At 51.9% G+C, this 19,161-nt stretch overlaps 1 protein-coding gene across 1 annotated transcript in view; it reads left to right on the forward strand.

The window, feature by feature from the left end:
* IGF2BP2 (insulin like growth factor 2 mRNA binding protein 2) overlaps positions 1-19,161 on the forward strand; it is a 127,255-nt gene that overhangs the window by 95,306 nt on the left and 12,788 nt on the right. Inside the window, 9 exon segments of the mRNA XM_044003625.1 lie at positions 2,858-2,907; positions 7,700-7,750; positions 9,487-9,550; positions 11,445-11,708; positions 12,608-12,629; positions 12,631-12,743; positions 13,220-13,342; positions 14,326-14,455; positions 15,879-16,004. Coding sequence (XP_043859560.1) covers positions 2,858-2,907; positions 7,700-7,750; positions 9,487-9,550; positions 11,445-11,708; positions 12,608-12,629; positions 12,631-12,743; positions 13,220-13,342; positions 14,326-14,455; positions 15,879-16,004 — 943 coding nt within the window.

A 19,161-nucleotide genomic window follows, 5' to 3' on the forward strand; every position in this document is an offset into this window, starting at 1 on the left:
GGCCTCTGTTACTCAGTCATAGCTATCAGTGAAATGTGATGGAAAGATTGTGAGATTTGGAGGCAGGTGGACATAGGTCCAAATTCCAGCTTTGCCACATAGAGTGTGTGGGACCCTCAGGTGTGTAAGAGGCTCACTCCATGCCTCAGGGAGGAAGAGCACCATGAGGGTTGGGAGAGAAAGCTGGCCTGCTTCTGACACGTGCTGGCTGTGAGCCCTGGCCACCTCTTTAGGACTACATGGGTCAGAGAAGGTGCTGACCTGTATTAGTGGAGGGAGCTGAGCCTCCAGGAACATCCTGTACTAAATGAAAGCCCAGGTACCAGGGGCTTAGACTCTGTGACCCCTTCCAGGGTCCTTATCTCCTTTAAATCCATTGGGAGAGTTTGAGGAAGAGTCCGGGGTAACCCAGACCTCCCTCCACCATTCAGGATCAGGGTCTTTTGCAGCTAACTGGGAGGCTTTTTGAGGGGTCAAGCCTGAAGTGGCCAGCCAGCAATTGTCAGAGTCCCAGGTGGCCTCTTCTCATCAGAAGTTGAGAACAAAATGGGCCCAGATCTGTTATTTCACTGGGAGAGGAGCTCTGGATGAGTCAGCTTCCTCGATGGGCAAGTAACCACCACTGTGGCAATTTAGAACCATCAGTGAGCGCTGGCCAGGGTCCTTGAGAAAAGTGATCAGAGGGGAGCCTTCAACCTAGGTTTTCTTGAATCAGACACTAGCCCCAACCTTGTAATAGAAATAGCGGGTTATAATTAATGAGTAATTATTCATTAATGCTATTCATTTAATTAATAAAGGAGCCTCCAAGTAGGTTCATGTTTTTTTTACCAAGTGATCAAAGCCCGATCTGCCTGTGGTGTAGGCCTGGCTGGCTTCCTTTCCCTTGCAAGACACCAGGGGGGCATTAGGGATGAAATGGCCTGCACTGGACCTCCTTCACAGGTTGACTATCCAGACAGGTCTCAGGTTGGTTTCCAGAGGGACTGGGCAGAGTGCTTAATGGCCCCTCCATCTTGATCAGGGAGACCATTTTGATCCTGTGACCTCATGTTGAAATCAGCAAAACCAAGGCCTGGAGGTGGGAATTTGGACTTAGTGAAGGATCACAGGCTGTCCAGCTGGAAGTGACCTCAGAGGTCATCCAGTTCAGCCCCCTCATTGTAAAGAGGGAGAAACGTGAAGTCCCAACAGAAATCAAAGTGACTTGCTCATGGTTACCACAGATGACAAGTGGCAAAGCTGAGATTTTGATTACAGGGTATGTGCACTGTCATTGTCAAGGTCATTGTTCTTTTCTCTCCTTGCGTCCTTCATTTTTTTTATGTGATTATGGAATTATTGTAAAGGGTCTGTGTTATTCAAGGAAATGATTGTTGTTTATGCTTCTTCTAATTAACAAAACTTTGGGGGCCTAATGCGAAGGCAGTTGCAGTGGACAGTGTGGCGCTCTGGAGACTCAAGATATGGGTTCAAATCCTGGGGTTTCCTTAAAGGAGAGGATGGAGCGGTCCTGAGCGCTATGGGGAGGAGGGGCCGGAGGTAGAAGGTTGTTTGACAGAGAATCCCCCAAAGATGGTTTGGTTTAACCCCTTCCCTTCCAGCTCTGCTCTTCTCTAACCCGTTTTTGTCTGAGAGAGAACGCAAGAAACCATTGCAAGTCCAAATCGAGGCCCCATAGGAAACCATCTCTGCTTTGAAAGTCAGAATTGAGAAGTAAATTGATTTTGTGTCTCCGTCAGTGTAACTAACTCATTCACCCACTTATTGCCTGGCTCCCAATGTCTCTCCTCCCTTTCCCTTTTTGATTGTTTCTCTCCCCCCCCCCCCCCCCCCCCCCCCCCCTCTCTCTCTCTCTCTCTCTCTCTCTCTCTCTCTCTCTCTCTCTCTCTCTCTCTCTCTCTCGTCTGCAGTGTTGGTGTCTCTCGGAGTGGAGCCACCACAGTGAATTTGGGAAAGTGTGGCTGCCGTCCCAGGGCAGGTGGGTGGTGTCGACCAAGCTGATGGGCATTTTCAGTCCCCAGGCTTTGGCAAGCCAAGGGAGAAGCTCCTGCGCACCCAGGCTCTGCCTTCTTTTGGGCTTGGCTCATGGGTTTGATATATGGTGCTTGCAGCTAACATCAAGGGGCAGGTGACTTGTTTGCTGAGCACATGGATGGGTGTGCCTCTGAACTAGATGATGGCCTTATTGTTGATTGGGGGGGGTAGAAAGAGAAGTCAACTTGAACTTGGAGGTTGGGAAGACCTGAGTTCAAATCTTCTCTGAAATGTACTGGTTTTTATAACTGTGGGCAGGTCAATTAACCTCTTTAATCCTCTGTTTCTTCATTTGTAAATTGGGTGGAATAATGCCCAAAGTTTCATTTTTTCTTTCTTTCCAGTGGGGGGAGTGGGAAGGTTTTTATTTAATGTGAAACTTTGTTCGGCTCTTGGTAGAGCAGTGGAGGGGGTGGGATATGGGGGGCGGGGTTGGATTCCTTCACCCCCGCTAAAAATGAGAGGAAAACTGGACCGCATTGAAAGCTAGTTGTTGATTGTCCATTTGAAAAGCAAGCTGTGGGTGACATGTGCAAATTAATGGTCCAGCTTCTCCTTCTGTTCCATAGGCTGAGGGAAATACTAGCCTTATTCAGTGTCTGTTAAGTTCAAAATCTAAAAAAAAATAAACTAATATGGGGGAGAGCAGCCCACACGGAAGCCCCCAGCACGATGCAGACCGCTGGGTGCTCTTTAGCACTCACTTCTACCATGCACAAGTGAGGAAGGAGGTTGCACGGGGCAGGACAGCTGCCCCCCATGCCCAGCTGGGTACCCGTGGACAGTGTTACAATCTCTGGTTTGTGTTTTTTTTTTGCAGGAGCAGGAAGCTTTCAGATTCGGAATATTCCCCCTCACCTGCAGTGGGAGGTAAGACCTTTCAGCTTGCATGCACTTTTCCCAATCAGTGCAGAGGGCACGGTGGGAGGAGGGTTGCCTTCTGAGTTAGGGGACCCTGGTTTAAATGCAGATTCAGCCCACTGTGACCAGGGCGACTTCTGCAGCCTCAGTTTTCTTACCTATAAAAATGATTGTGTTGTGCTAGGCAGCTTCAAGTGGCCCGACCTCCTCAGGCTCTTCATTCATTGTTTTCTCATTTAAGGATCATCTCTGTGCCTCCCCCCCTACCCTGGCCACCCCAAGTCATTTGTCTTTTCCCAGTTATCCCTTCCCCATTGTGAGGCTTAGGGGCCCTGTCTGGTGACCTGGAAATCTGCATACGTGTTTCTGGCTCTCCCCTGCTAACAGAGAAGAAGGCTGGGGTTTTTTTTTTTTTTTCTTTGATGGGGTGTGTTTACAGTACTTTATTTGGATAAAATTTGGGTTAAGTATTTTGGTCATCGCCTCTGGATCATGTGCAGCCTCCTCAAAACTCCCCCTGGATTCCGATTTAATTTCTTATGCCCACCCATGATGTCTCAAGGAACTGTGATGGGGAAAGTCACTGTGTGGAAGGCATAGGTGTAGTTTTCTTTTCATTTTGGGATTTAGGAAATCTGAGATCACTGGAACCAGAGGCTCTTGCCTTAGGCGTGGGCCCTGTTGCCCCCTGGATGGGTGTCAGAGCCAGGCCCGCCCCCCAACTCATGATACAAGCCTTCCCTTTCCAAGGGGTGTGAGAATAAAAACTTCTCAGACTTTCTGAGACCCTGCCTGGAGGCTCCCTCCCTGCTCTGTCTGCCTGTGGTTGGGAGGTGCTTTCAAAGGGGGCCCTGCCCTTTGGATTCTGACCATGGGGATTCCCTGCAGTTTTTGGGGAGCTACTTTTTAAGACCTGGCCCAGATTGAGTTTAGCAAAGGTAGGGAGGCTCTGACCTTTGCCCTCTCTTCTCTTCTCTCCCACTGTGCTTGAAATTAGGGTAAGTTTCCTGGGCCCCAGTTTCCTCTTCTGTAAAATGGCGGGGTGTGTGTGTGGGGGGGGGGAACCTCAAAGGTCTCTGAAGCCCTTTGAAGCTTTAGATTGAGAGGCCTCTGGTTCTGATTGCCGAACCTACATCCCTGGCCCTGGTCACCACCCCGAAGCAGAGCCCTGCATGAGTGCCACCTACCCCTGAACCACTGCGCCGATTCCCTGGGGAAACCACAGACTCTTGGCCCACTACTCTGCCTCCCCTCCCTCTGTGTCTGTCTCCCCTGTCCCCCCCATTATGCCCTTCTCTAGTTCTCTTCTCTCTCTTTCTCCTCCTTCTCCTCTCTCTTCTTTCTTTCTCTCTCTCCTATCTTTCTGCTCTAGCTCCCTCCCTACTCTGTTTCTTTTTCACTGTCTGTCTCTCCCCTCTGTCTCATCCTCCTTCTCCCTCCCCCCCTTCCCCTTCCTCCCTGTTTCTCCTCCCCCTCTTTGTTTCTGTCTCTCCCTTTTCCTCTCTTCTTTCTCCCCTCCTTCCCCCTCTTTCCTCTCTCCCTCTCCCCCTGTCCCCTTCTCTTTATCTCTCACTAATCTCTCCCCTCTCTCCCTTCTTTCCTCTTTCCCCTCCTGTTCCTCCCCATCTCCTTTTCTCTTCTCTTTCTTTCCCCCTCCTCTCTCTCTCTCTCCTGTCCTTTCATCCCTCTCCTCTCTCCAGTCCTCTGCTCTCCCTCCCTTTCCCTCTTTCCCCTCTGTCTGTCTTTCTCCCCCTTTCTCCCTCCTCACTCTCTCTGTCTCCCTTTCCCTCTCTCTTCCCTTCTCCTTTCTCTTTCTCTTCCTCTTCCCCCTCTTCCTCTTTCCATCCCTCACCCTTACTTCCTCTGCCCCTCTCTCTCCCTCCTTGATTCCCATCTCTTTCCTTCCTCCTTCCACTCCTCACTCCCTCACTCCCTCCTTTGCTGTCTCTGTCTCTTGTCCTTTTCCTCCCTCCTCCTTTCTAACTCACTTTCCCTATTCCTGTCACATTCTCTGTCCTCTGCCTCTCAGTCTTTCTTTCTCTCTCCTTCCTCTCTCCCTTTTACTGCCTCCCTCCTACTCTCTCCTCTTCTCTCCTTCCCTCCATCCATCACTAGTGTCCTTCTCTCTTTTTCTGTCTCTCCCCTCCCGCTCTCCCTCCCGCCCCCCCCATCCCCGTCTCTCCCCTCCCTATCTTTGTCTCTCTGTCTGCCCCACTCTCTCCTGGACTCTCTCTGACCCCAAATCCTGCCTCTGTCCCTCTGTTTCTCACCCTTCATTCCTTGTTTCTCTTTCTCCTCCTGTCTCCCTCACTCCCTCTCTCTTTCCATCCCTTCTCTCCCTCCCCCATTCTCGTTTCTAATTCTCCCTCTCTCAGTTCCTTCTCACCCCCATCTCTGTCTGTCCCTCTGGTTCCTCTCGCCCTGGGCCCTTCCCCCTCTCTGCCGCTCCCTTCTCTTATCTGCCCTCTCTCTCCTTCCTTCCCTCTGTCTCCAGTCCTCTCTCCTTCCAGCCCTTTCTCCCTCTCATTCTCTCCCTCATCCCCCCTTTTCCCCCTCTCTTTCCCCCTCTTTGTCTCCCTTCTCCTCCTTCCTGTTCCTTCTCTCCTCTCTCTCCCCTCCCCTTTTCTCCCTCTCACTCTCTCCTTACTGACGCTCCCTGTCTCTGTCCCTTCATCTCTTTCTCCTGTCTCTCCGACTCATCTCTCTGTCCCCTCTTCGTCTCTGTCTTTCCTCTCCTCTCTCTGTCTCTGACTCTCTGGTTCTGCTTGTGTTAGTATCTCTCTCTCTCTCTCTCTCTGTCTCTCTCTCTCTTAGTATCTCTCTCTCTCTGTCCCCTTCTGTCTCTGTCTCTCTCTCTCTCTTCTCTCCTCTCTTCTCTCTCTCTCTCTCTCTCTCTCAGTATCTCTCTGTTCTGTCCCCTCTTTTTCTGAGCTCTGGCTCTGAGAAGTTGCAAAAAGGCCCACGTGAAGTTGCTAGCACTATCCCCGAGCAGACCTGGCTCAGGAGCTCGTGGGTTTGAGGCCCTCACTGAGGGTCTTCAAAGAGAAGCTCAGTGACTGTTGTCCCGGGTACGTAGCAGCAAGAAATCTTTCCTGGTTAGTGCCATGATTCTGTCGCTCTGGGATGCGCGTCTCATTCTGAGTTGGGGTCTTATGCTTGGCTCATCATTTTGAGCCTGATAAGACCCTGAATTCAACCCTCCCATTTTAGAGGTGAGCAGACTGCGGCACAGAGAGGGTTATAAAGTGTCATACACCTACCAAGTATCTGAGAACAGAATTTGAACCCAGATCTTCCTGACTCTGCATCCTGGGCTCTGACCTGCTCCCCGGTTCTCCCTTGTGGTGATCATATGAGACATTGGTACGCAGCTCGCTGGGTCTGAATGCCAGTGGCCTCCCTCTGCCCTGGCCCAGAAAGAATCAGGAAGGACCAGGCCCCAAGGAAGCTGAGGTTCCTGGCTCTTCCTTCTGTGTCCTTTGAAGGATTTTCATGAGAATCCCAGAACTCGGCCTCCAAGCTGGGAGCAACCAGATTCCACAGATGAATGGGAAGTACCTGGCACCAGATGGCACACAGGCCCTGAGTTCAGTTCCTCCTCTGATCCATCCTAGTCGGTGTGACTGTGGCCAAGTCAGATCACCTCTTCAGGGCTCCAGGCACCTTTAAGATTTTGGAGGTCACAGGAAGGTAGCAACCTGCCACTGGTAGAAGGAATTTCCTTCTCCAGGAGCTCCCTGTGCCCTTAAAATCCAGCACAAGTCTTCACTCCATTGAAGGGGATGTAGACTGGGATGTTGTGCCACCACTTGTGAACTTGCCAGGTGACCTTGGGCAAATCATTTCTTCTCTGTGGGCCTCATTTCCTCACCTGTAAAATTCATAGGTTGAACTAGATGACCTCTGAAGATTCCTGCCAACTTTCACTCTGTGGTCCTGAGACCTTTCTGTTCCTCAGTTTCCTTATCTGTAAAATGTGGCGCTGACTCCTAGATCTCTGGTCTTGTGCTCAGCCAAAGGAGGAGGGTGGACAAATGACCCTGAAAGTCCTTCAGGCTGCCATAGCAACAGAAGGAACCTATAAGAAGTCAGTACTTTGTATTTTGGGGGGGGTAGGGGGGGCAGTGGGTGGTACAGTGGCTAGAGTGCCAGGCCTACAACTCAGGAAGAGCCCGAGTGTTCAAATCCAACCTTGGGCATTTTCTGACTGTGTGACCCTGGGCATGTCATTTGACTGTTTGCCTCAGTTTCCTCCGTCTACAAAATCAGAATAATAATTGCACTTACCTCCCAGGTTGTGATGAGACTCCAACGTGATAACATTGTGAAATATGAGCGACCTGAGCTCTTATTCTGATGTTGGAGGCAAAGGCTATTCTTCGCCCTGACTCTGAACCCAGGGATCGTGCTACTCACTCTCCCCACATAACCAAGCCACCAAGAACCAGCGCTGTGGGTGTTGCTCAGGGAGCAGACTGGGGCCCGAGCCCTTCTCAATTAGCAATTTGTTTGTTTGTCTCGTTTCGACCACTGATTTAGAAGAAGGGCACGAGGACAGTGGGTGGGCTCCCCGGGGGCTGCCTTGATGAGAGCCCAGGACGGCCTGGCACCCGCACTGTTGGAGGAAACCTCCAACTGGCCGAGATCCTCGATTCAGGGGAGTATTTGGACTTGAGGGCCTGGGCCGGGCTGGGGGCGGGGGACACCCAGGCCTCCTTGCCCCTTCGTTGTCTTCTTTCATAGGATTGGCTTTGTGGCCTTCTGCCCCCCTCCCCCTAACATTCTGGGCTTTCTCTTTCAGGTATTGGACGGACTCTTGCTCAATATGGGACGGTAGAGAACGTGGAACAAGGTAATAAACCAGGGCACCCGCTTGTTATATTTAGGCAGGACACAGACGACTGCCCTTTGTGCCTAGGCTGAGTCCATCCCAGGGAAAAGCAGTGTTGTTAATCCACATCACTGAAGAGTGAGTTAAAACTCTCTTTGCATGATCTGAAGATGGTGGATGTGGGTGTGTATCGGAGGGGTCGGCAGCAGGGGTCAGAATGCCTCTCTCCTCCCCCGTTCCTGTCACTGGGGAGCCTTCTCGGGTTCTGCTAATAGCATGATGAGCAGGAGAGGCCTCATAGGGAGTTGGCTCCAGGACCAAAGACACGGTCAAGAAGTGCTGGATTCAAGTGCTGCACGTTGCAGTGTGTCGATCGCCCTTAGTGGAGAGAGGTTCCTCCTCAAGGAGGTCCCACAAAGTCATAGCTCAGGCTTGGTCCCTGCTCCGCGTCTCTGCTGGGAATTGAGCCGGCTGTGAAGCTGCCTCGAGGAAGCTTCATGTGAAACCCATTCCCAAGGGGACTCCCTCCAAAGATTATGGAGCCCTTGGGCAGTCTGGGGAAGCCTAGGGAGGCCTTCTCAGAAGCATGTATTTAAATGCTTAAGATAAAATACAGGGGATCCCAAAGGAAGCCAATTCTATTTAAATACAGGCTTTTTTTTTTTTTTTAGAAAAAATATTGTTATAAGGTTCCTATACCCCAGCTTAAAAACCCAGGCCCTGCCCTTGTCAGCCTCCCAAATCCCTTCCAAATCCAGCGTCCCATGAGCCTATGGGAATTGTCTCCACGCTTTGGCGAATTGTCCAGGGCCATGATAAAACCTCACATCGTTTTCCAGGTAGGCTGCTGGGCCAAATTCATGGCTTCAGGGACCTGGAAGTCAACCTGAGCAAGTGAGAGCTTGGGTCTACTGGTCCCATGGGGTATAAGCCCCTCCCATCAAATTGGGAAGCTTGGAGGCACCATAGTACACAGAGCGCCAGGCCTGAAGTCAGGGAAACCCAAGTTCAAATTTGGCCTCAGATACTTCTAGCAGGGTAGCCCTAATCAAGTCACTTAACCTCTGTTTACCTCACTTTTCTCATCCGTAAAATATTTCTTGAATCCAGGAATTAGTTCCTAGGGGCATTTAATGCTCCCTCTAATCCCCTTTGGGTCTAATTGTTAGGAGCCTGGCATGGGGGAGAGAAGGATCCTATAGTATCCTTGAAGCCAAGCTGGAAGGAGAGGTCCCTGAGAGGTCATGTAGTCCTTTTACAGAGAGGAAAACTGAGGCTCAGGATGAAGGGGTCCAAGGTCAGCCAAGCAGTAGGTGGGTGAGCAGCAGAGCCAGAATCAAAGGCAGGTCCTTTGATTCTCTTTCCAATCCATGGAAGGAAAGTGGGTGCCCGCCTGCTGGGGAAATGACGGAATGAATGATGGTGTACGGATGGATTGGAATGTAAGAAATGGGGGCATAGGGACCACAGGACCTGGGAAGACTTGCATGACTGATGATGTAGAACCAGGAGAGCACCTACAACAATGCCAATGAAAAGGACAACCCCCCAAAAAAGAAAAGAAATGGAACCCTAATTACAAAAGCCTCACTTGGCTCTGAAGGGATGAGGATGCACCTCCCTCCCCTCTGCGCAGGAATAAAGGGCTGGCAGGTGGGGGTGGGACCTTTCTTAGACCTTCAGACACGGGCCTGGTGAGGGACGGGGCGGCATCTCCTCTGCCTTTGATACTCACGGGTTCTTCTCTCTCCCCACAGTGAACACGGACATCGAGGCTGCCGTCGTCAATGTGACCTATGCCACCCGAGAAGAGGCCCGAGGGTAAGTGCCCCCAGGACCCAGTTTGGCTGTGCTTATTGAATTGCACATTGTCACATCCGGGCGTTTTCCAGACACGAGTGCCCGTAAGCCCCTGGGCTTCAGCGGCCTCCCGTGAGGGCCGTTCCCCAGAGCACAGTGCTAATAACATTGGCTCACTTGGAAGAGAGGTCCCTAACAGGTCATGTAGTCCTTTTACAGAGAGGTGGTTGTGTGCGGCTGCAGACGCCCTAGATCTCCGAGCCACACCGAGCTAGGGGGCGGCCGAGGCCAAGACCTGACTGGGAGCCCCTTGGGGGTGCCTTCCCCTGAGAAGATAGCCTGGAATGATTCCAAAGCTTCACTTGGAAGGAATGAAGTCAACTTAGAGCCTAGATCTTGAGTTGCAAGGGTCTCTCAGAGGCCATGTAGCCCTGCCCCTTCTAGGGAAACCGAGGCTCAGGCTATTGGGGCCACATAGGTAGGACATTTCATTTCTTCTGAGGCACTTTTAGAGACATATCATCTCTCCCATCCTACAGATGAAAAAGTAGAGTCTTAAGTGGTGTGTGGGCTGCGCTCGGGAGCTCGCAGCGGAGATCAGTGCCTCTCTTCTCATAGTACAGCCTACTTTAGTTCTGACCCCGTCCAGTGCAGGTTCTCTGAGGGCAGAGACTTTGTGTGTCTGGGTCCCCGGTGCCTAGCTTCTGCTGAGGCTGCTCCGTTATAACGTGGGGCTTAGAGACTTGGCTGTCTGGGGCTCTAAGTGACTTTGCCCAGGGTCACACAGTCAGGGTGTCTCAGAGAGGAACACTTGAACCCAGACCTTCTTTACTCCAAAGCCCCCTATCCACTGTCTCGTGCTGCGGCCCATAGTAGGCCTCCGAGATCCTCCTCCTTGCCGAGGAACTCAGTTCAGTTGGACTCCTTGAGGGCAGGAACAGTTTTGTTCTTTGTCTTTGTATTGTGTCTGGCACATAGTAGGTGCTTAATAGATGTCTGTCCATTGATTCTGTTTCCTGTTCGATTCAACAAGCCTTTATTAAGGGCCTGCTATGGGCAGGGCATTCACTACATCCAGTGAGCCTCAGTTTCCTCTTCTCTAGAATGGGGATAATAACATGACAGGGAGGCCTGCTTTACTACCAGGTACTCTGTTTCTCCAAGGAATATTTCTACAAGTTCCTTCCCCAGCAGCTAAGGAAGGCACCTTGTGAGCCATAGAAATGGAGACATAATCCTTGGTTGTTGTGGCCCACCTGGGCCAGCTCCTTGTGTTGTGTCTGGTGGCCCTGGGCTCTTTGAGGTTCTGCCAGTGGAGAATGAGCTTGGGCAGATGTTCCCTGCCAGAATTGCTTTAAGGTTTAGAAATCTCAAATCACCTTGGGAGGTCTGTGGGGTTACTGTTGCCTTTATCTGGATGATCCCTTGTCTGCATAAGCCTGTTTTTGTTTATAACCCAGGAAACATCTTTTGTGCAGTGAGTTAGAGTGTAAGGCGAAGGTGTGTGTTATTCCCAGGTTATGATGTTAAGAATAAAACGTGACAGAAAACATAAAAATGTATTGGAAAAAATAAAATGAGGGACAGCTAGGTGGCAAAGTGGGTAGAGCACTGGCCCTGGGGTCAGGAGGACCTGAGTTCAAATCCAGCCTCAAGCATTTGACACTTACTAGCTGTGTGACCCTGGGCAAGTCACTTAACCCCAAATGCCTAGAAAAAAGTAATAATAATTAGAAAATAAAATTATGAAATGCTTTTTAAACAGAAGTGCCCTGTGAAAGGGTTGACACCCCACACACACACACACACACACGCACGCACACCCCTCTCTGAGCCACCTGAGGCCCTTCCTGGCTTCACTGGCCCCTAGTGTACATCCTGTTATAACCTTGCGGCCCCTTCTCCTGCCTTGCAGAGCCATTGAGAAGCTCAGCGGTCATCAGTTTGAGAACTACGCCTTCAGGATTTCCTACATCCCAGATGAGGATGGGAACGCCCCTCTGAGATCCCGCCGGGGGGAGTCCTCTTCCAGGGAGCACAGCCACTCCTCGGGGGGCTCAGGCCAGTCCAAGCAGCTGGACTTCCCGCTCCGGATTCTCGTCCCCACCCAGTTTGTTGGCGCCATCATAGGAAAGGAGGGCTTGACCATTAAGAACCTCACCAAGCAAACGCAGTCTAAGTAAGTGCCTGCTCGGGGAGCCCCATGTGGGTGTGAGGGGACAGGGTGTGGATTAGCTGAGTTAGGCCCCTCGGGCCCTGCGTGGTCCAAGTTGAATGGGACCATAAGAGTCAGGCATGGGAACCGAGGGAAAGTTAGGGATGTGTTGTCTGCCTCTCTAAAATGATAGACATGGACCAGTGGTAGCCTTGGGTCCGGCCTCTAATGACCAGTCTGGATCAGCAGCCCTGAGGGGTGGAGGGCAGGGTTGAGGAGATGCCAGTGATGGCCTGGCCATGAGCTTGGCCTCCTAAGTGGACTCTCTGGGTCCGCCCTCTAGTTGGGGCGCTGAAGCTGATAGGATCCCTCGGGCTGTCGCCCCTCGTCTAAAACTGAAGCACGAGCGCTAGGTTTTGGAACAGATCATCTAAGCCCAGAGGTAGCAGGACCTAAGTTTGAATCCCGACTCTGCTGTTCATGCACTAAGCTGACCTTGGACGAGTGACATTGAGGACTTGGTGCCTCAGAGGTTTCCTCTAGTCAATCAGTGAGCCTTTATTAAGGGGCTGCCTTCGCGCTCTGTGTCATCTGGAGCCAAATCACCCCCTCTGGAAGCCTCGGTTTCCTTCTTTGTAAAAGGAGGGCATGGGACCAGATCTGCTGAATACTGTGTTAACAGAGATTCCTGAAGGGCACCTCCCCAGCAGCTGCCTTGTGACCCAGGAGGTGGCCAAAGCTCCCTCTTGGCATCAGAGGTGGTCCTGCTTTGGGGAGGGTTCACGACTCTATCTTGTTGGTGCTGTCGCTAGAAGGCGGGCAGGAACAAAGTAGCCCTCTCATGCCCATCAGGGCAGCTGCACAGCTTGATGATGACGGTGTGGGGTGGGGGGGGCGGGTGTTCCCTGACTCTCCCACTGCAGGGTAGACATCCACAGGAAGGAGGAACGCAGGGGCATCTGAGAAGCCTGTCACCATCCATGCCAGCCCTGAGGGGGCCAGCGAAGCTTGTCGGATGATCCTTGAAATTATGCAGAAAGAAGCAGATGAGACCAAGTTGTAAGTTAGATGCCCCAGAGTGCCAACAGCCATGGGCAGGATCTGGGTTCAAATCCTGGCCTGCTCAGTACTTTTATGACCCTGAGTCTCAGTTTCCCCATCTGTAAAATGAGTGGGTTGGACTAGGTGGCCTCTGAGGTCCCTCTCTAGAGCCCTGACCCTTTGGGTGTACAAGCACTTGTGGGGCCAGAATCGTGGGACTAGGTTTGAGAAGACCTCTGAGCCCAACCCTCTTCATTTCTCAGATGAAGAAACTGAGGCCCAGGGGGTTCAGGGACTTGTCCAAGGTCACATGGGGATGGTGACCGTGCAGATCCCTGCACTCGAGTCTCAGCAGCTCTGGGATTTCCTCAGAGCCCACGGGCTAGCTTCTCTCCTGAGAAGCAAGTCCCACGGAGTGAGGCTGGGCCCCATTTCCATCAGGGCTCTGCTGTGTCTCAAGGCTGTGGCACTGAGGGGCCTTTGCTCTCTCTCAGAGTGGAGGAAGTTCCTCTGAAGATCCTGGCCCACAATAGTTTGGTCGGGAGACTGATTGGTAAAGAAGGACGAAACCTGAAGAAGATCGAGCAGGACACGGGGACCAAGATCACCATCTCTCCGTAAGCCGCCATCCAAGGGACACACGGGGGCCCCTCTGGTTCAGTGACAGCTGGACCCTGGGATACCAAGACCCAAATAAGACAGTCCCTGCTCTCAAAGAGCTGCCACTTTGTTGGGTGTTGGGAGGAGGCACCGAGTGCTCGGATCAGCGAGTGGGAGGTTATCTAGGGAGGGAGCAAACCCTCACTAGAAGGGAGGGAATGTTGTAGTGAATCAGGAAACAAGCCTTTGCTGCGGAGGGAGGTCCCACCTGAGCACAGCAGAAGTGAGGGGAGAGTGCATCCCAGGCATGGGGGATGGCGGTGGGAAGTGGCCTATCAAGTTTTGGGAAAAGATAGACCGGTTTGGCAGGAACATAGACTATATGGAGGGCATTTAGGTGGCGTAGTAGATAGAGTACAGGGCCTGGAGTCAGAGGACCTGAATTCCAAGTCAGCTTCAGACACTTCCTAGCTGTGTGGCCCTGAGCCAGTCACTTTACCCTGTTTTGCCTCAGTTTCCTCATCTGTCAAAATAAGCTGGAGAAGGGAAGATGGCAGAGCACTCCAGGATCTCTGCTAATGAAAACCCAAAGGGGGTCACAGAGAGTCAGGTACAAACTGAAAGCAACTCCACAACAGCACCACAAAGAATACAGTAAAAGAAAACAATACTGATTGAGTCAAGAAAGGGAAGTGGAGGGCAGGTTATGGAAGACTTGAAATGCCAAGCTGAGTATTTTGATTCTGGAGGGTAATAGGAGCCACTACAGATGCTAGAGCAGGGGCATGATGAGGTCAGACCTGAGCTTTGAAATGGGAAAGGACTTTGCCTGATTGGCATTCAGCGGACAGGGAGGCTTGGCTCCATCGCGTGGCTCCCATGGCACGATGAGCTTTTGAGCCCTCGGGATCCGTCCCTGGCTCGGCTCACATTGGATCGATTTGGGATCCTTCGGAAAGCCTGAGGTCTTTCTTTCCTCTGTGATCTCCCAAGTCTGCAGGATTTGTACCATTTACAACCCAGAGAGAACCATCACAGTCAAAGGTACGATTGAGGCCTGCTCCTCTGCCGAGGGGGAGATCATGAGGAAGCTCCGTGAGGCTTATGAGAATGACATGGTGACCGTGAATGTAAGTTCCCTGCTCAGCCCATGCCTGCCCACAGCTCTCCAGGGACCCTTCGGGCCGGACACTGGCCTGAGCAGTTTATGGTTGGGGGGGCACTAAGACGCCAATGGCCCCTTGCGGGTCCTCCTAACAGCCAGGGCCTCTGTGGACCTCTGGCCTCAGCCTTGCTCAGGCCACGTCTGCAGGGCTGGGTTCAGGTTTGGACTCCACAGGTTGGGACGGATGTCAAGAGATGGAGACCCTCCAGAGAAGGGCAGCCGGGATGGCGAATGGGCTGGGCCCGCGCCCCAGAAGTGTGGAGAAGAGAAGGCTGAGGGGCACTCGATGCGACTGCTGGAAGGGCCGGCTGTCCAGTAAAAGAAAGAGCTCCCAGAGAGCAAAATCAGCAGTCATGGGAACAAATTGAGCAGAAATAAGAAGTTCTGTTGTCCATGAGAAGGAAATATTTCCTACTTGGAAGATCTGTTCTAATGATGATAATAATAATCAGATTTAAGTTACCTCTTGGGGGTGAGCTCCCCATTCACTAGAAGTCTTCAAGCATAATCAACATGACTTAGAGTCAGGGGTTCTTTACCTTGTTTCTGTGCCCTGGACCCCTTTGGTGGTCAGTCTAGTGAAGCCCATAGACCCCAAGCTCCTTCCTTGCCTCCTTCCTTCCCTCCCTTCTTTCTTTCCTTCTTTCTTCTTTTCCTCTTTCCTTCCTCCTCCCCTTCCCTTCCTCCCTTCGTTCTTCGTTCTTCTTTCCTTCTTCCTCCCCTTCCTTCCCCTCCTTCCTTCCTCCCTTCTTTCCTTCCCTTAGAATCTTAGTTTTGAAGTATATAGGGATTCCAAAGGGAAAAAAATGATACTGAAGTTGAGCTGTCAAACTGTTTGTGGAACCCAGTTCCTGGTTCCTGCCTGAGGCAGATATTGCTGAGGGTACCCTCCAGGCACACGTGGACCTACTCTTGAGCCTGGAGGGAGGTATACAGTCGCTTCCCAGCCCCTCGGTTGGCAGGAAGTCCTCAGCAGCCTGTTTCCACCCTTGTGGTGATGTGGGGGACAGCAGGGCCTTCACAGATGTCAGTGGTCCTGAACCTACCCCACCAGGCTGGCTTCCTTGACGGAGCAGCCGCTCTGTACCAAACACTGGGCTAAGCCCATTGATCCACTTGGGGGTCCGAGGCCACAGCTCCATCGGCCGCCTCCTCCGTGGGGCCCAAGGCTGGTGGATTTCCGTTTACTCCTCTGTCAGATGGGGTCGGGGATCAGATGCCTCCTAAGGCTCCCCGCGCCTGGTGCCACGGGCCTGAGCAGCACTTGGTGGGGGAGGCCGCCGGCTCCTCTTGGGCGGGGCTTTTCGTTCTCTTTGCCTTGAGTGGACGTGAGGAAACTGAGATGTTTTTGGTCTCCCTCTTCCTTCCTTCTCGGTCGTGGCTCCCAGCAACAAGGCAATCTCATCCCAGGCCTGAACCTCAGTGCCCTCGGCATCTTTTCGACAGGTCTGTCCGTGTTCCCTTCCACAGCTGGGCCCCGCGGAGCTGCCGCTGCATCTTACAACCCGTTTGCTGTAAGTGACTTAGAGGCTGGACCCAGCTTTTCTCTGTGTGTTTGCAGGATGTATGTGGAGGGGGGCGCGTGTCTGCCCGCCTACCTCTGTTAGGGATGCTAAGAGCCTAACCCTAGAATGACTCAGCAAATCTGGCCCGAGCTGCCCCGGGTGCTTCTCACCCCGCCATGGGCAGACTTCGAGAGGTTCTCGGAAAATCCCCTAGATAGGCCTCAACACACAGACTTGGCCACTATGTTGCGATGGAGAGAATGTAGGACACTGAGTGATGGGCCTGGGTTGGATTCCTGGCTCATGTACTGGGTAGCTATGTGACCCTGGGTAAGTCACTTAAATTATCTGCGTCTCAGTTAGAAATTAGTTGATCTAAGGGCAGCTAGGTAGCTCAGTGGATAGAGCACTGGCCCTGGACTCAGCAGGACCTGAGTTCAAATCCCACCTCAGACACTTGACACATAGTGACCCTGGGCAAGTAGCTTAACCCTCATTGCCCTGCCCAAACCAAAAAAAAAAAAAGAAAAGAAAAGAAAGGAATTAGTTGATCCTCTGATTCCAGATAGGGGAAGAGGAAAGAAATAAACCTGTATATAGCAACCAGCTATATGCCAAGCACATTATAGATAGGGATCTCATTGATCTTCACAACAATCACTGGGAGGGAGCGGGAGGGGGATGGAGGGAGCGAGGGAGGGAGGTCTTGTTGTTATCCCCACTTTACACTTGAGAAAATGGAGGGAAACCGAGGTTAAATGACTTGCCCAGGATCACACAACCAGTAAGTATCTGAGGCCAGATTTGAACTCAGGTCTTCCTGACTTCAGGCCTGGCACTGACTACTGCACCACCTACCAGAGTATGCGTGTGACCTTGGGCAGGTCGCTTAACCTCTGTTTGCCTCAGTTTCCTCTAAATCTCTGCCTTTTGGAATCTTGACTTGCCTTCAGGGCCAAGCTTCAGGTGCCCTCTCTTCTGGGCAGCCCTCTGTGTTCCCCATTCCCTCCTCAGAAATTTCAGCACTGCTTTGCCTGATCTGTCCTCTGCCTTGTACTTAAGCCTGACCCTCCATGCCCTACACCATGCTGCCTCTCTAGGTCTGGGTTTTGCTCGCCTGCCTATCTGATGCCTTGAATTTACTCTTGTTACTGGATAAGAACGCCCTGGTCGCCTGGCATCTCTGATGTTTTCCCCACTTCAGTCTCAGGGACAAATGCTTGGGAGATGGTCTGGGGCAGGTGGCTTCCTGGGCACTCAGTAAGTGCCCTAGGAGCTGATGCTGGATGGATGGATGGATGGATGGATGGATGGATGGATGGATGGATGGATGGATGGATGGATGGATGGATGGATGGATGGATAGATGGATGAATGGATGGATGGAGTGAGATGAGGGGATGGATGGATACATGGATGGGGGTGATAAGTAGGTGAGGAGATGGATGGATGGGCTGATTGATAGATGAGGAAATGGATGGATGGGGTAAGAGGGGATGTTGGATGGGGTAAAAGATGAGGGGATGGATGGATGCATGCATGCATGCATGGATGGAGTGAGTGAGATGAGGGGAAGGATGGGTTGATTGATAGATGAGGAAATGGATGGATAGATGGATGGGGGTGATAAGTAGATGAGGAGATGGATGGATGGGGTAAAAGATGAGAGGATGGATGGATTGGGGTAATAAATGAGGGGATGGATGGATGGATGGATGGGATGGATGGATGATGGATGGATGGATGGATGGATGGATGGATGGATAGATGAAGAACTGGGCAGCCCCCCAGGGCCTTTGGAGAATCATTGCCCAGCTTCCCTCCGCCTTCATCAAGCCTTGGCTCACTGATGCTTTGTTGAAGGAAGAAGGCATTTTGCTACAAATGGGGGTGGCTTTCTGCCCACTTCCTGTCCCAGTTGCCAGTGGGGGGGTTGGCGCTCCTCCTGGGGTTTGTACCCAGCGGGTTTCCTTAGGTCATCTGCTGATGCCTTGGCTAAAGGATCTGGATTTTCTTCTCTGTTTCCTTTTCTGTGTCTCTGGTCTCTCTAGAATGGAAGCTCGAGAGCAGGGATGAATTCACTTGACTGTTTCCCTAGTGAGGCACTTGTTTTGAATTGATGTTTGATGTCCTTCTTTTATGCTCTTGACATGGCCATGGGACAGTGGAAAGACCCTGACTTGGGTGTAAGAGGACCCATGCCTTACTCCCTCTGTGACCTTGGGCAGTGAAGTCAGTTTTCTTCCCTGGGCCTCAGTTTCCTCTTTTGTAAAACAAAAGGGTTTGTTCCTGGAAGTCCTCCCTTGAAATCTGTAGCTCATGAAGAAAGAAACTTTAGACATGTGCTCGGCATGACGGGTACCAGCAGTCCCTGGCTAGAGCCCCAGCTTGGTGCCATTTTATTGTTGTTGTTGTTGCTGTTTATGTGGGACAATGAGGGTTAAGTGACTTGCCCAGGGTCACACAGCTAGTAAGTGTCAAGTGGCTGAAGCTGGATTTGAACTCAGGTCCTCCTGAATCTAGGGCCAGTGCTTATATCCACTGCAACCACCTAGCTGCCCCTCTTGGTGCCATTTATAAAAGGTGAAAAACAGGCTGAGGGATAGCAGGGGGGCCGACCAGGTCCGACCAAAGACCAGGGGATGGGGCAGGCTGTATTTCACAAGCGTCCATTAAAGCACCTACTGTGTGGCAGGTGGTAGGCCAGGGGCTGGGAGCTAGAGACAGAATGAAACCACCCCACCCTTGAGGACACAAAATAAAGGAGATAGAGTTATTTCAGGGAAGGGGTGGAGGGGTGAGCGTAGGGTAGCTGAGCCCCGAAAGACAGGTGCTAAGGAGTCCACTAGTAGGTACCAGCCAGGGCAGTGGCAATCCCACCCTGTTGCAAAAGTATGGGAGAGGGAGGGAGGGATTTTGGCTTGGATGGTAGGATGCGTGAACAGAAATAATGGGCAAGAATCCCAGGAGTGATAGGCTGAATCTATGCTAGGAGGGGCTTCTCAAGCCAAACAGAGATGTAGAGTTGATCATAGGGGCAGCAGGGGGAATGACAGCTTCCAGAGGAGGCAGTGGACCCAAATTCAGCGTTCTTTCCGTCTGTACCAATGTCGCATACAGGTGTCAAGTAGTAATAGAGAGCAGCTGGGACCTGGGGGCCCGAGAT

Source organism: Dromiciops gliroides, chromosome 4, assembly GCF_019393635.1.
Source record: "Dromiciops gliroides isolate mDroGli1 chromosome 4, mDroGli1.pri, whole genome shotgun sequence".
NCBI lineage: Eukaryota > Metazoa > Chordata > Mammalia > Microbiotheria > Microbiotheriidae > Dromiciops > Dromiciops gliroides.